The sequence below is a fragment of the Ambystoma mexicanum genome, chromosome 8 (assembly GCF_040938575.1).
Source record: "Ambystoma mexicanum isolate Mex_15411 chromosome 8, UKY_AmexF1_1, whole genome shotgun sequence".
Taxonomy (NCBI): domain Eukaryota; kingdom Metazoa; phylum Chordata; class Amphibia; order Caudata; family Ambystomatidae; genus Ambystoma; species Ambystoma mexicanum.
The window spans coordinates 1,632,850,243-1,632,865,479 of NC_090929.1; the positions used below are offsets into that span (position 1 = coordinate 1,632,850,243).

The 15,237-nt window shown below is 43.9% G+C and overlaps 1 protein-coding gene across 1 annotated transcript in view; it reads left to right on the forward strand.

The window, feature by feature from the left end:
* LOC138473430 (deleted in malignant brain tumors 1 protein-like) overlaps positions 1 to 15,237 on the forward strand; it is a 650,575-nt gene that overhangs the window by 510,413 nt on the left and 124,925 nt on the right. Inside the window, exon 8 of the mRNA XM_069612089.1 lies at positions 7,895 to 8,070. Within this exon, the coding sequence (XP_069468190.1) occupies positions 7,895 to 8,070 (176 nt within the window). The remainder of the gene's footprint in view (positions 1 to 7,894; positions 8,071 to 15,237) is intronic.

Genomic DNA, 15,237 nt, shown 5'->3' on the forward strand with positions numbered 1-15,237 from the left:
ATGCGACTTTTGTAATGGCAATTTTTTTAGGTGGGTATTAGATAGAATTTCCTCTGAGATCAGATCCGTGTCAGCAATTTTTAATGATTCTAGATTTGATGAAGGTATAGATAAATGACTCTTAACATTTTTTTTCATAGTTTTAGGCTTTGGATTAGGGAGAGGCAATAAGTCCTCTTGTATGTCTTGGAGAGCTTTTTTCCGGTCAGCTTTTCTTTTCAGAGCACGGAAGAAAAGTCTTTTATCTTTCCGTGATATGAATGAGCGCTGTAGAGGGGGGGATAAAGTTCCATCATTTCTAGCTAGGATATCAGCCGGAGCGGAGACAGCATCATCGTTGATATCTAATAAGGTGGTCAGGGCTGAGGGACTATTTGGATGTGACACCTGCTCCCCCTCCATACAACTAGCGTAAACCTCCGCTTCTTTTTCCCCAGGTTCAGTTTGTATAGGCAGTAATAGCTGTTCCAACTTTTCACGATGTAATGCAACTTCCTTACATAGTTGGGCATGGGTGAGTATTTGACAAGAAGTCGCAGGTTTTTGAGTAATGAGTGTTTGTGCAAATGAAACAGGAAATGTGTATGAAGGATAAGGAATGTTCGTATTAGTAAGTCCGATTAGGGAAGGATCTGGGTCATCCGTTTGTGTGGCCACAGAGCTGGTTTTAAGCTCTGTAATCTGAGTCGGCTTTTGTATCTCAGGACCCCGTCTAAGAGCATCGGCAAATATAAATCCCTCCAGTTTAGAGATTTTTAGTAGAATTTCAGAGAGTGCTGATTTACAGTCCCTTAATTCATAGTGAGTATACTCATGGCCACGATCTAATAGGTTAAGTATTCGTGTTAATACTGGATAGGATGCTTCCAGTGATCGCATGTCTTCCGTGGGCTCTAGGAAGTCAAATCCTAATGGATGGTTCGATGTTTTTAAGTCGGGTGAATGTGTGAGGTCTATCACTGGTTCACTATTACCACTTTGGGGGTGGGTTGGAGACGATGGTCGAGAGCTGGAGACAGGAAAGATAGAGGGGTGAGAATCATATGTCAAGGGTGATGTAGAACCGTGCATGTCCTTCCTATGTACCACATCTTTGCAGTGTATATGAACATCAGCTTTTGCACAGTTAGAATGGGAGACAGGCGTGGAAGGCCCAACCGAAAGCCGTACTCGTTTTTCAAGGGCGGCAAGAACTACTGGAGCTAGTATCGAATTATCCGATGGAGATGAGGTGAGATCCTCAATGGGAAGTTCGGGATCGGAGGTAGCAATGTCCATACGCATGCTCAAAAAGCTTTTGCGGGAAGGCTTAAACTCTGACGTGCTAGGCAGGAATTCTGTGCCTGCAAGTAAGTGTTCGTTAGAGGACTTTATAGGAGCGTGCGCACGCGCATAAGAAAATGCGACCTCATGTTTAATTAGGTCTTGATCGGTTATGGAGCTCCAGTGTGCCGCGAGACCAGTAGTTTCACTCGGCCCTGGAGTAGCACTAAACACGCTTTCTTTTATGGATTGCATTTTTTTACTATTTTTTCGATTTTTTTTGGAGTGTGAAGTTTTGACTGGAGATGAGTTTAAAGGTCGACCACTTCGCAGGCATAAAACCATTGGAACTTTTTGTACTCCGTTCTGAGGGAGAGCGCATTTCCAGCCCCCCAAAGGAGTAATACTAGGTTCCCCAATATGAACCCTTAAGTGTCACCACACATAACACACCACCTCACCGCCTAACAGCCCAACAGCACTTTGAAGGCACTTCGGATGCGCGCGCAGGATGCGCGTGCACCGAAGTATTTATAGGAAGTGATGCAGGGTGGGGGGCGGAGTGGGAGGCAGGCGAGTGGGTGGAGACTGCAAGTGTTGTGTCCAAATCCAAAGTGAAAGCAGCTGATCCGTGTTGCGAGAACCGCGTTCTTCCGCTCGCAGACGGCAACAGCGAGTTTTGCAGGGGGACGACTATGGAGGCTTCCAGCAGCCCAACGCAGCCCAACGCAGCCCAACAGCACTTTGAAGGCACTTGTAACCAGGGAAATTGGGGATGGTCTAGAGGCGTGAAGTTGCCCAGTGCCCAGGTTATGGCTGCTCTGTGCCTACTAACTTGAGCTGCGGGCCTTTGCCAGTTTGGTGCCCTCAGAATGTGTCACTCTTACTTAATAATGTCACTGTCAATTTCAGCAAGGCTATTGGCTGATGGGCGAACTGATATTGTTGAAATATAGGCATCCAATGTCCTATTATAAATACGTTTTTTTCTATTTTTTTTAATTTATTTATTGTATTTTGGTTTGTATAAACCTTTACAAAACAATACATATAAAAGATCATAAAACGAACTTTAAAATCATTATATCTCTCCACAACTATATTAACATCATAAAACAAATTCATGCCAAAATTCACTTCTAATTTCATTATCTGAACACTGATCACATGTTCACAATTCCATCGAAATTCAGATCATGTGTCATAATATAAGAGCGGATTCTCCTAGATATACATTTATACATCACGACACAGTCTAAAACACAACTAAAACCTTCACATACCATCTAATCAAGTAATACCTGCAATGCTGTACCTCATTGGCCTTCTAGGGCACAGGATTAATGCTTGCAGGACCTTTGGTCATTAGATCTTTAGTGTCCCTTATGTAATGCACCTTACATACGGTTATTAGAAAATCTATAACTTTGCACTTCAATGCAATATTGGTTCCATGCATCATTTCAAACCACAATTGCTCCCTGGATACGTTTGCTGTGTCATATACGAATTCGGAAAAGAAGACAAACCTTTCGTTAGACAGCATAGAACACACTAATAGCAGATGTACTAATGTTTCAACAGCGCCAGCTTTTTTCACAAAATCTACATAGTTTCTTATTCTCTGGAATTAATTTTGTGATATAACAGATTTTGTTAGTATTTAAAACATTGAACCAGAATCGCATCACACTATTGCAAAGTTTCCTTGAAGGATATTTCACCAGATATGGCTCAAGTTCGGGGAACCATTTCCACACGGAAACTACTTGGTTATATAGCTTTGAATTCATGATCGCTGCATTGTTAGCCACCCAGTCTAATGCTTTAATCAGTGTTTTAATCTTTGCTGGTTTCTCTAGAGACACTGCATTGACACACCAAGATTCAACAATATGTTTTCCACCTCAATTTGTAAATCCATCATATATTTCTCCGTTACACCCTCCTTTAGTATTTTATACAGTGAATTCGGCCCTGCCAAAATGCATTTTCTATATAGCATCGCACTTTTACTTTCCATTGTGCTTTTTAATGAACAGAGACCAAACTCATACCTTATGATTTCTAATGGTATGCATTTAGGTAGAAAAAATAATGCTTTTTTCCAGATTAAAGCTTCTATGGTTTTTAGATGAGAAGTCAGTTTCACCCGGTAGAATTCCAAGCCATAAATTAACCTTGGAATAACCTTTAACAAAATAAATCTCTTCATCCCGTCATTGTGAATTTACCAAATTTCCTTTCAATTGCCTTCAACTGATTTCCGGCCACGTTCGCCTTAGATTCTAAGCATTTTTTTGCAAAGCTTAGCGTCATGCTACTTGCGAAGGTATAACCTAAATATTTAAAGGCTTTCTGTAATCTTAACTTGGTTCCTTCAACACACCATAATGGATTAGAATTTAACCTGTTACTTTGTCCCAAATTTATAACAACAGTTTTTGTGGGATTAATGTTCAATTTTAATTCTTTAACAAAATCCGAAAACACATCGATTAGCCTTTGGAGGCCTATCTTTGTGCGATCCAGCAGCAAAAAGTCATCAGCATAGGCAACCCAATTCACAGCAATCCCCCCAATCCTGGGAGGTAACAACCCAGAAGATTCAAATGTATCATTAGCTCCAGATACATAAAGATTAAACAAGATCGCAGCCAAGGCGCAACCTTGCTTCAGACCATTCCTAGCTCTTATTTCTCTGGACATCAAGCCTTCATTGTTGAGCCTAACCTTTAAAACTGTATTCGTATAAAGATGGATAATCATGGCTAATGGGCCTCTATCAATATTCAATGTGACAAGCCTTTGCCATAATATCAGTCTGTCAATAATGTCAAATGCTGCAGATAAGTCCATTGAGGCAGCAAACAGAGGGACGTGCTCAAATTTCTTTGCTTGGCTTTGCAGAACGGATACTAAAAGACCACCTGCATCAGTCCCTAGGCCTTTCCGAAACGTAAACTGCCTTACATCGAGGATTTCTTTCTCCTCCATCTAACTCAACAGATTTTTCATTATCAAGGATGCAAATATCTTAGTCTCTATGTTAATTAATTATATAGGTCTATAGTTGTTAGGACATAGGCGATTGCCTTTTTTAAATATAAGTATCACGAACAAGACTTTCCAAGAGTCTGGCATCGTTTGGGTCTGGATTACATCACTAAATATAAAGTGCAATATTCCAGCCCATATGTGGACATTCTGTTTGAGTATGTTACATGTTAAATTATTGGGACCAGGAGTAGCAGAAGGTTTCAACTTTTGAATCGTCAACATTATTTTCTTCACCAAAACATCTAAAACCCATCTACATTCCTTACAATCTATTGCTAATGTACCGTCACTGGAAAGAGCATATAGGTTCTCAAAAAAGTTGCACCATACTAATTCATCAGTAGGATTAGTAGTTAACTGCATTTGCGATGCTTCAGTGCTATTAATTAGAGAACAGTAATTTCTGGAATTAGTCTCCTTCATAGCCCTGAGCACGGGAAGCTCGATAATGTTTGTAACCTTGTCAACACACTCTAGCTCGTTCTTTGTAATTGACAGGTAACAAATTAAGTTTCTTTATAGCACGTAATTGCTTGTGCAAAAAAGCTCTATGTTGCTTAGCCTCAAGGTCAAAAGCGTGCTTGTGAGTCCTTTTATTGTGCACAAGACCAGAGCTTAAACTCTGAAACTGATCCAAACTAGCGACCAATAGCTCATCAAACGCTGCAGTCGAGTATGTTTTTTTTTTGTTCCAAGGATCTTATCTCATAGTCATGCCACATCATATTATTAAATTTGATTGACTTGAAAGTATTCCATTTGACCCTATTACCTCTCACATTGACAGTTATTGGTACACAATTTACATTTCTGTGGGTAGATTTTTTCTTTAGATTCAAATTAATTGATATCATAGCATCGTCACTTTCAGACTTGGGTTGTACAAGCATGTTTTCAGAATCCTTAATCAACTTGTCACTAACAAATATGTAGTCTATAATTGTAGACTCACCGGGCGTTCCATGTGCATTTATCAATAAACACCATATCCATTCCCCATGATCTTATAAAATTAAGCCAAAGAGCACCTCTATAACGTTTACAATCTTTTTTTGAACCAATAATGCCCTTGTCCCCTAAACACCAATCCATCTCTATATTTGATAAATTTCAATCTGCATTCATGTCACCCGCTATGATGATGAAGCCTTCAGGTATAAAAACTAACCATTCATCAATCAAGACATTTAGTTCGTCTAACAACTTCTCCAGCATTTGATCATCATACTCAGCGTTGTTCCAGTATACATTAATGACCATTAGACCCACCCTCCCATTTTGAATGTTTAAATGAAAGGTTGCAACTAAACATGAGGTTTACAGATGTTTTTCAGATATCTTTTCAATATTGTGAGAATTACGAAAAGCTAGTGCTAGGCCACCCTTAGGGAGACCTCTCGGTCCACAAGAACCAGGAAGACACAATACAACATATCCGTCCCATATCAGTTGTCCACACGCCCATGATTCGTGTATAAGTACAAAATCAAAGTTCTCTAAAACTTTGCATACTTTTTTATTCAGTGCTAAATGCGTATGCCCTCTAGAATTCCACGACACCAGCTTGAATTGGCTACCTTCGCGAAAGGGGCTTACCCATGTTTTTCAGTTGCTCAAATGAATCTTTAAGAGACACTGCCAGAGTTCTCCATTCCCTCATTTCAGTTAGGGACATAACGTCCATGTGGTTACGAGCACTGTCATCCCTTTTATCAGATGGTACACTATTTTGTATTACATTCTCATTCTTATTCATACACTCCACAAAAACTTGTTCTTCAGTAAGGGTTCCTGGTGCATTTGCATTGGCTAATAGCACAGCACTACGATCCTTCTCACTGGAGCTATTTGTTGCTCTACAAGGCATGGTATCATTATTGATCTCATGTTGCTCGCAGAGTTTTTCGATTGGACATTGCTTTGGTAGATTGTCATTCAACATCGACTGTTTCTCATTTGGTTTATCTATCGGAGATGACTTCTGTTCGTTGTCACAGGCCCCGCTTAAAGGGGCAATCATTTTGGAGATCTTTTCAGTGAACATCTCGGGCCACACAGTTAATGCAAGCAGAATTTCCTTTAAAATTCTAGTCTCCGCTTTCACTTCTTTAAATAACTGTAGATTGTCTGGCTCCACGTCTTTTAAGTCGTCACTCAGGCTCGATTTTATATTAGCTTCCTCCATGACTGTAACCAACTTATTTACACCCATAGTGGTCGAAATCTGGGTTGAGGTATCAAAATGCTCGGATACGCCTAACATAGTTATTTCACCTGGTAGAAAAATTGGTGGTGTGTCCATAAATGACAAGCCGAGATTTGCTTTATTAAAAGCACAAGGTATCTCCTCCTGTCTTCTTTCCTCATTAAATAATGATTGTTAGGATTCCGGCAACTCATTCACGCAGATTGCCTTTGATGGATTTTGCGCACACTCCACTGGATCCTCATCCGTATCGGAGGAGTCCGGGAGTGGTAAGGCAGCCGTCTGCGCAATACTCATTCTCCTTGTTTTTATACTGTTAATAGACATTGCACAATCACGATTTGTACCTAAGATCTTTCTTTTCATTCCACCACAATGCAAGCAACAGTACACAATGAAAAAAGGGTGCACTGTTTTCACTGAACACACCAGACACTAAAGAGACCACAGAACTGTTACATAAAAGCACTGCAAAACAAGCTTTAAATGTAAATCACTGAATCACTGTTTATGGTGCTCTCGCTCTTGAAGCCCAAACTGACGCTTGCTGAAATATAGCTTTGTTTATGACCTTGGGAATAATACCTATTAAAGCAGTAAGTATGCCAGCTCACCACTCAAAGCCGCAAACAGCGAACAGCGTACTTCTCTGTACTTCGGGTTTCGCGCGCGGGTGCGCTACGCGTACAGAATTTCAATACAGAGGCGGGGCGGTTCCTTATTGATGTAACCAATCAGGCGAACCCTGAAAATAGTGGAAACAAAAGGGAGGAGGTAACACGGTATCCGTGTATGCGGTGTTTCAACAAATCCATAGATAGATTTTAAACAAATGAGTGTTGTAACGACTTTGTCCAGGCAACTTCCGTGTTTCCTACAAAGACTTCCTCCTCGTGTTGAATTACGAACAAAACAGTCCTTCAGCGCTCGGCACGGCGAGTCTCCCACAGCAAATAGTGTACTTCTCTGTACTTCCGGGTACTTGCTTCTTTTCAAGGGAACCAAGAATATTGTTCACTTTTTTTTATCAAATCAAAGGTGCTACTCGTTTCTTCTATCTAGCATTTGCTCCATCTTAGAGCAGCTGTCATAGAGTAATGTATTATCTGTTTTGCATTTAATGCCTGCATTCTTTTGTCCCAGGTTATTGGGTTTTCCCATCCGGAATGTCAATGCTACTGAAGAAATGTCATACTTTTGTATTTGTTCTTTCTGTTTTTCATACCTTAATGGAGCCATTCAGCAGTAAGTGATGTCATCAATTTGATAAATCAGAACGTCATGCGTGATGTGTAAGTGTGCGGTAGCAGGAGCAGCGGTTGTCACTGTGTGTGTAACTGTGTCGCGTGTCCCCTTTCCTCGCAGTGAAGCTGTTCTGTTCCACAGACTCTATGGAAGCCGTCATACCCAGCGCCTACCTGGAGTTATTAGGCTACACTGGCAACGACACCTTCCTAAATGACGTCAGCTGCCGCCCCCAGATTCTGTCTTCTCTCGTCATATTCAGCATCGATTACCTGGGCTGTGGCACTGAAAATGAGGTGAGACTGAAGGAACCACATGGACAATATCTGTATTCGCAAGTGCACAGCAAGTGGAAACGAGGTTGGGATAATGTTGTTATACCTGGAGTGGGTGGAGCCTGGAATTCAGGGCGAGCATACTGGTAACAATGCAAAGGTTCAAGCAGGCCTAGGCGATGTTATGGAGGGCAAAGAGGTGATGGCTGGAAGGTTTAGAGTTAAGCTGGCCTCGCACTGGGGAAACCTCCAGACCATTGTTCTTCCTCTGCCAAGCCATTACAGGAAGGGGAAAGACCCTATGCAAATCAGGCTGGTTAACAGGATGTAATTCCCACAGGGCCATGAAAGATGGAGAACAGTCCTGCCTGCCATTGGCAGCTCAGCTCCGGCTCCGATGGAACTTTAAAGTGCTTTTTTTAGGATTCTAGCGTGCCCTTTCAGCCGGGAAAAAGAAACATATTGTTGCTTGCTAGAAATAGAAAACATATTTTTTAATTTCTAGCCGAAGGTGCCTTCACTATTTCGTGGCTGGCTCCCCTTACAAATAGGAAGCCTGCCAACATTAAAGAGTAAAACATACGTTCAGGGCGGCAGAGAGGAGCACAGGAATTCACCCTAGGGTAGGGGGAATGTAAGAAAGTGGAGAGTGTGGGAGAAGGTACACCATGCACATCATGAGTGCTTGAGGGCACAAAGGGAGGGTGTTCATGGAAAATTGCCCCCCGGAATAATCATGAATAGTCAGCAGGTGTCACCTGTTTTTTAAATGGGACACCTGCTGATATTCATTAGCCAGCTCCTTTTGGATGGGGTGTTGCTTAAGCAACATGCGTAAAATCCTTACATAATGCTTTTATGCACTCTTCTTACGTCACACCCCATTTTCCTGCATTTGTATCACTGTATGGCAGTTGATGAGCAAGTGAAGGTGGATCTAGGTCACATGGCCTAAGCCCTGCCCACCAGTCAATCACTGCTAAACTGTTGGTGCTTTCCTGTTTTGCTGTCCTTTTTCCCTACTGAAGAAGCCCTCCAGCCTCTTTTCCTTTGCAGTTGGTGAGCAGGTGCAAGTGGATGTAGGTCAGGTGGCCTAAGCCCCGCCCACCTTCATAGCCCTGCCTCTTCCTTTCTGCTCTTAACTCTTAGATCTAGTGTGTCTCTCACTAGGGCGTCCAAAGTGAATGGCAGACAGAGAAAAGGACAATTCCTGTTTGGCTCTGTTCAGACCAGGAGAACCCAGGGCCCGAACCCCTGCTCACACAACAGGTGTGCATGTGCTGGGATGCATTTTCTGTCTCCGTCCCCAAAGGCCATCCCCACCATCACCAAACAACACCAATGACATCACCCCTCCCCTAAGGCATAGAGTCTGCAATGGAGCAACCTCACCCACATCAGCCACAGGCCCATTAGCACTGCTACATCATCCACAACGCGGAAGTTGATGCTCGACAACGTCCACTCAGCTATCACCCATGCAGCAAACATTGCCAACCTCATCACTACACATGACCTTCATGCCAAATTCATCACCGAGACCTGGCTGACACCTACCTCCACCCATATCCTAGACGCCCTTGTCCGTGATGGCTACAGCATCTAACACAGAGACCGCGCCAACCAAACTAGTAGAAGCCTCACAGTCATCCAGACGACGTAAACAATATTGCCTCCTTCGAATTCCTCTCCTGCCACTTCCTGCAATCCCCAACAGACAGAGTCACCTTCCATCTCATCTACAGACCACTCAAACCCATCACAGCCTTTATCAGAGACTTCACTGACTTGGTAACCACCATATGCCCCACGCACACCAATAACATCTTCCTAGGCGACTTCAACCTCCCAGGCAACAAGGCCATCAAATCAATGAAGGAAGCTCTCCTCTGCCTTTTTGAGACCCTCAGCCTCACACAGCTCATGAAAACCTAACTCAGAAGAAAATTAACTCCCTCAACCTAATCCTCACTGCACTGCCTTCCCTACAGAGCTCTCCTCTCCTGCTTGACTGGTCTGACCAACTGGCCGTGCCTTTCAACATCCTTCACACAACCACAGTCAAGCACTTCCAGGAGAAACCCATCAGACAAACCTTCAGGTCCTTCAAGTACTTTCCAGTGCAAGCCCTCACAGAAGACCTTCCCAACCTCCACCTCACATAGACCGAACACCCACAACCGTAGTGCAACTTTCAAATGGAAGCATTCAATGCCACCCTCTCAGCCTCCATCGACCGACATACGCCTCTCAAACAACGCACCTGCAAACCAAAATCATGTTCATCCTGGTACACGCAAGAACTCAACCTCAGCAAAACAGTCATCAGGAAACAAGAGAAAACATGGCACCACTCCAGAACCACATCCAGCGTGGCGCTCCTCAAGGAACTCTGAGCAACCCACCGACAACTAATCAACACAAACTAGGCCTCCTACTATCAGAACACCATGGCAGAAGCCGACAAAAGCAGAGCCCTCTTCAAAGCGGTCAAGCACTGCGTCACTCGCTACCCAACCCTGCCATACCACACTCCATCAAAAAATCCATCACCATCAACACCTTCTTCATCGATAAAGTCAGCAAGATTCGCCAGCACATAGACACCAGCTCCGCATTCACAGACCCACCCTAGGTCCTTCCTCGTGAAAACTAAACACCCTGGACAGCATTCAAGACACTCATTACAGAAGACCTGGTAGAAAACCTGGCCGCCCTCAAAGCCTCATTGTATACAGACGGCATCCTCGTAGCATCCTTCCCTGCCTGGAGATCATCAACGGCTTCTTAAATCAAGGCACCTTCCCATCGACCCTAAAGACAGGTCAAGTTCTCCTTCTACTAAAGAAACCCACTCTGGTTACCCACAATCTAGGTAACTATCGCCCCATCACCCATCTTCTTTTCCTAGGTAAGATTGCAGAGAAAGCGGTAGCCACGCAACTGCAGCAACACATCGATTACCAACAATCTCCTCCAAACCTACCAATCCGGGTTCTGACCCAGATGCAGCATGGAGACGGCAACCATACAGGTGGTCAACGAAGCCCTGAACATCCTGAACGATGGGCACTCACCAGCACCCTCTGTTTCTGTCTAAATCTGCATTTAGACAAGTGCGGATAAATCTTGCTTCATCATCTACAAAGCAGTCGCCCTCAAGTCATCCAGCTCCCTCGCAGAGAAACTCAGCATCTCCGGCAGACAGTGCACCACTAGAAGCCAGGACATGTGCAGACTTGAAATCCGCTGCTGAAAAAGGAAAGGACCAGAAAACAAGCCTTCTCTGCCTACGCCCCAAGACTATGGAACCTCCTTCCCCTTAGTATTTGACTCGCCTCCACGATCCTATTATTCAGGTGGTACCCCGCGCAACCTGACTCACTAGACGTGTGCAGCCTTCTCCTCCCTGCCTCCCGGTACAGCCATACCAATCCTCTCTGCCCCTCTGTATCCTACCCCCTGCTGTATATCTGTTCTGCTGTTACCTCTGAAAAGTGCTCCGTTATGCATCTGTACTGTCGTATACCTCTGTAAAGCGCTCTGTTGCGTATCTGTATTGTATACCTCTATAAAGCGCTCCATTGCTTCTCGAAGTTAGGGCCACGCTCAATAAATACTGTAATAATAATATTAATAATAATAATCAGAATAATAATAATAATGATAATAATAATGAGAGGCAGGGCATAACACTACTTGCATTTCCAACACTTCCTTTCTCTCCACCATGCAAAGGCTCCCAGCATTTGCGCCAGCATAGCTTTTCATGCCAGCACAAATGCTGAGAATTCCTATGGGGTCTACCGGATTTATGCCAGAAAAAAGCAGGCCGACCCCACAGGGATCCATTGTTAACGATGCCTCCCATATGTAAGCAGCAAGCAGCGTTTACTCAATTTGCACAGCGGAGTGCAAATGCGCAGGCCAAAAGGTGGCGTACACACATGTACGCCAGCTTTTACTCTTCACTTTTGCACTCTACCTTGATGGCTAGAGTTTAAACCAATAACATCCAATCTGAGCCATTTCAAATGACATGCTATACTTTACTTTACACTTATAATGCACACCACTGACCCGGAGGCTTAAGGGTGCAGACAAACAAGCATACAACATATAAATACAACATATGATTTAAGACCCTATTTAAGGAAGAAGAAGAAAACGAGGGAAAAGAGTTTACCTAAGCAGCAGAGTTTTCAGCTCTTTTCTAAACTTATTAGTGGATTTAAGCTCCCTAAAGTCAGGCAGGATAGCGTTCCAGGCCCTCGGGGCAACCACCGAAAAACCACACTTTACCTGAATCAACTTAAAAGTAGGGGTTTGGAGTTAGTTAGTGTTGTTTGATCTAAGAGTGCAAGTATTAGATCTGGTTGCCAGTGCTTTGCTCAGATGTAGAGGGCCTGACCCCATCAGCATTTATGCACAATAAGCAGAAGCCGGAAATCAATTCTTGCCTCTCTAGGGAGCCAGTGCAAATCACGCCTGGCCTCGGACACATGATCTCTTCTGTTGAGGCCAGTAATCACTCTTACTGCGCTATTCTGTATAATCTGCAGCCTTACACTTAGATTTAGCTATGCCCACCAATAGACTGCCACCATAGTCTATTTTGGAGCCCATTATTGCTCAAGCCATTGGACCTCATTACACGGATGGCGCTAAGGGATTACCGACACCGGTAAGGGCACCGGTGCCGGTAATCCCTTAGCGCCATACTACGAGGTCCCTCAGTGGGTCCCGTCCTTAACGTGTGGCCAGACCACACGTTAAGGAAGGGACCCTCTGAGGGACTTCAGGGCAAATAACGGTACCACTAATAGCGGTATCCTTATTTGCTCCGTCCCCATTCCCATTGAGCCCTATGGGGGCTCAAATGGGAATGGGGAAGGGCGTTGGTGAATGGGGAATTACCGCCCCGCCAACCTTGGAATGGGAGGTAATTCCCCCCTTCACCAAGATGGAATCGGTAAAATCCTGGCAGCAACCATGGAGCTACTAGCACCATGGTTACCGCCGTCGGTGTAATGAGGCCCATTGTCTCACAGCTAGCTCTAGAAATATAAGGACGTAACTGTACGAGTAACTTGGATGTAGTATATCATAGAAGACACTAAGCTACTGACATGAACCCGCATATTTTATCTGTATTAAGAGTCAGGCCATTGTTGGTCATCCATGATTGAATCAGTCTATACATTTTATTGATAGTTTTAACATCCTCTTGATAGTGGCAAGGGTGCTCTCTCTCACCAACCTCTTTGCCTTAGCAATCAGAGCATTAGCTTGCAACCTACAAAAACATCATGCACAGAGAGGGCTTTCTTTTTAGGACCAAAAAGTACTGAAATCACTGTATGATAACTATCTGCTCCTGTCCATTAGACAAGCAGAATTTGTGCAATTGTCTGGGACTTTTGGAGTGCTATTACAAAACTTCTATCTGCTATCTTCTATAGTGGATGCGACCCGTTGGTATGCTTACTAAGACTATCAATCCCCATTGATCATTCTCCACGAAGATTTATAATGCGAGTACACTGAATTGGATGCGCCGCTCTCCTCCCACCATTCAGCTTTGGTATAGAGAACATATTTAGACCAATAAATGCAAAGAAACAGATGGAGCTGATATACTCCCGAAAGTTACATGGGCTATTTTCCTCTACTATTTGTAAAACTCTTCTCAAGTTTTTCCATTGATTCTGCTCGATCATCTTCAAATAAGTTGGCACTGTTCTTCATGTCTAATTTCTGCCCAAATGTTAAGACCCATCTGACTGGCTCATATAAATGTGCAATTGTTATTGTAGTTATTGTTAACTAATGTTGCATAATGTGCCCGATGCATAATGTCTCCTTTGTGTTATATCTTGTGTTCTGTTTTTCTTTCTATTTTACGTTATTCAAAATTTCAATTCAAAGAATAAACAAAAAAAGAAACAATGCAAACAAATTGCCCAGTACTGGCTATAGTCAAGGGATTTCCTAGAGATCTGGAAGCTTAAGTGCAAGAGTCTTCCTGCATTTCCGAGCCACATACGATGTCTCCCAAAGGAAGGAGAAAATAAGGGCTGTAGGTCATTCTCAAGGTACCTCGTGAATGTCCCACCACTCAAGGATAAGGCGGTAGAAGACACATAATTTCTACTAAAGGAATCGGCCCAGTGGCTTAAACCTCAGCATCTAAGAGGTCAGCTTAATCCCAGGCTATTATTACTAAACCAGAATAATGATACTGACTGACTCTTGACCGCCTCGGGAGTGATTATATTGGGATCTGAGCATACAGTCCTAAGATGGCAGCTGACCTGTCTTTGTGGTGCTGGGAGAACTACAGTACCTGTTTTCATCGACAGGACAAGTGCAGTTGCTGAGGCGGGGTGTGTGGTCAAGACTCGAGCCACTTGTTGAGCAGCAGTGTATCCAAACCGGGCACTTCCGGGTTGTTTTGCTGTGTCGCCTGGAAGTCGCCCTGATAGCAGCAACCATTGGAGATTGGGTGTTGATGTAGCTGTGCCTTGCTGGAGCCTTGGATAGTACATGCCTGCCTGCCATGGCACCGCTGGGACACAACAAGCATGACACTGAGGTAAGTGGGCCGCGGCTGGCTTGCACATGGAGGGAGATGGAGGCTGGGAGCCCCAAACACGGAGCAGCGGAGGGTAACGTTGATGTGATGGACACATGCTGGGAGCCTTATCGCTCCTGATAAACACTGCTGCATACCAGCGCTTTTGTGCTTGATACTACGCTGATCACTCTACTTAGTGGCATTTGCTGTGGTGAACGTGGGCTGCTGCATGAACTACAGCTGCGTTTGGGCTCTGCATGACAGACGTGCAGCTCTGTGCTCTGCTGCCCAAACACAGCTCTATACCACGGGCTATGTCTCCTACCAAGAATAAGCTCAAGGGCTCCACTATGGATTCCTTTGTTAGCCACGGGGAGCCCCAAATTCCAGATTCGGCTATAGGAGTGGCACCGGCTGGAGCCCACACACCTCAACCCGGCCTACAAGAGGAAGAAAGTGCTTACGGCTATAGCTGCTTTATGGTCCTCCCTGGAACACAAAATAGAGGAGGCGAAGGTTGATGTCCAACTTCTCTGCCAGTATGTGAGATTGCTTGCAGAACAAGTGACGAGGACGGAATCACTGCTGAGAGACAGAGTTACCACCACTGA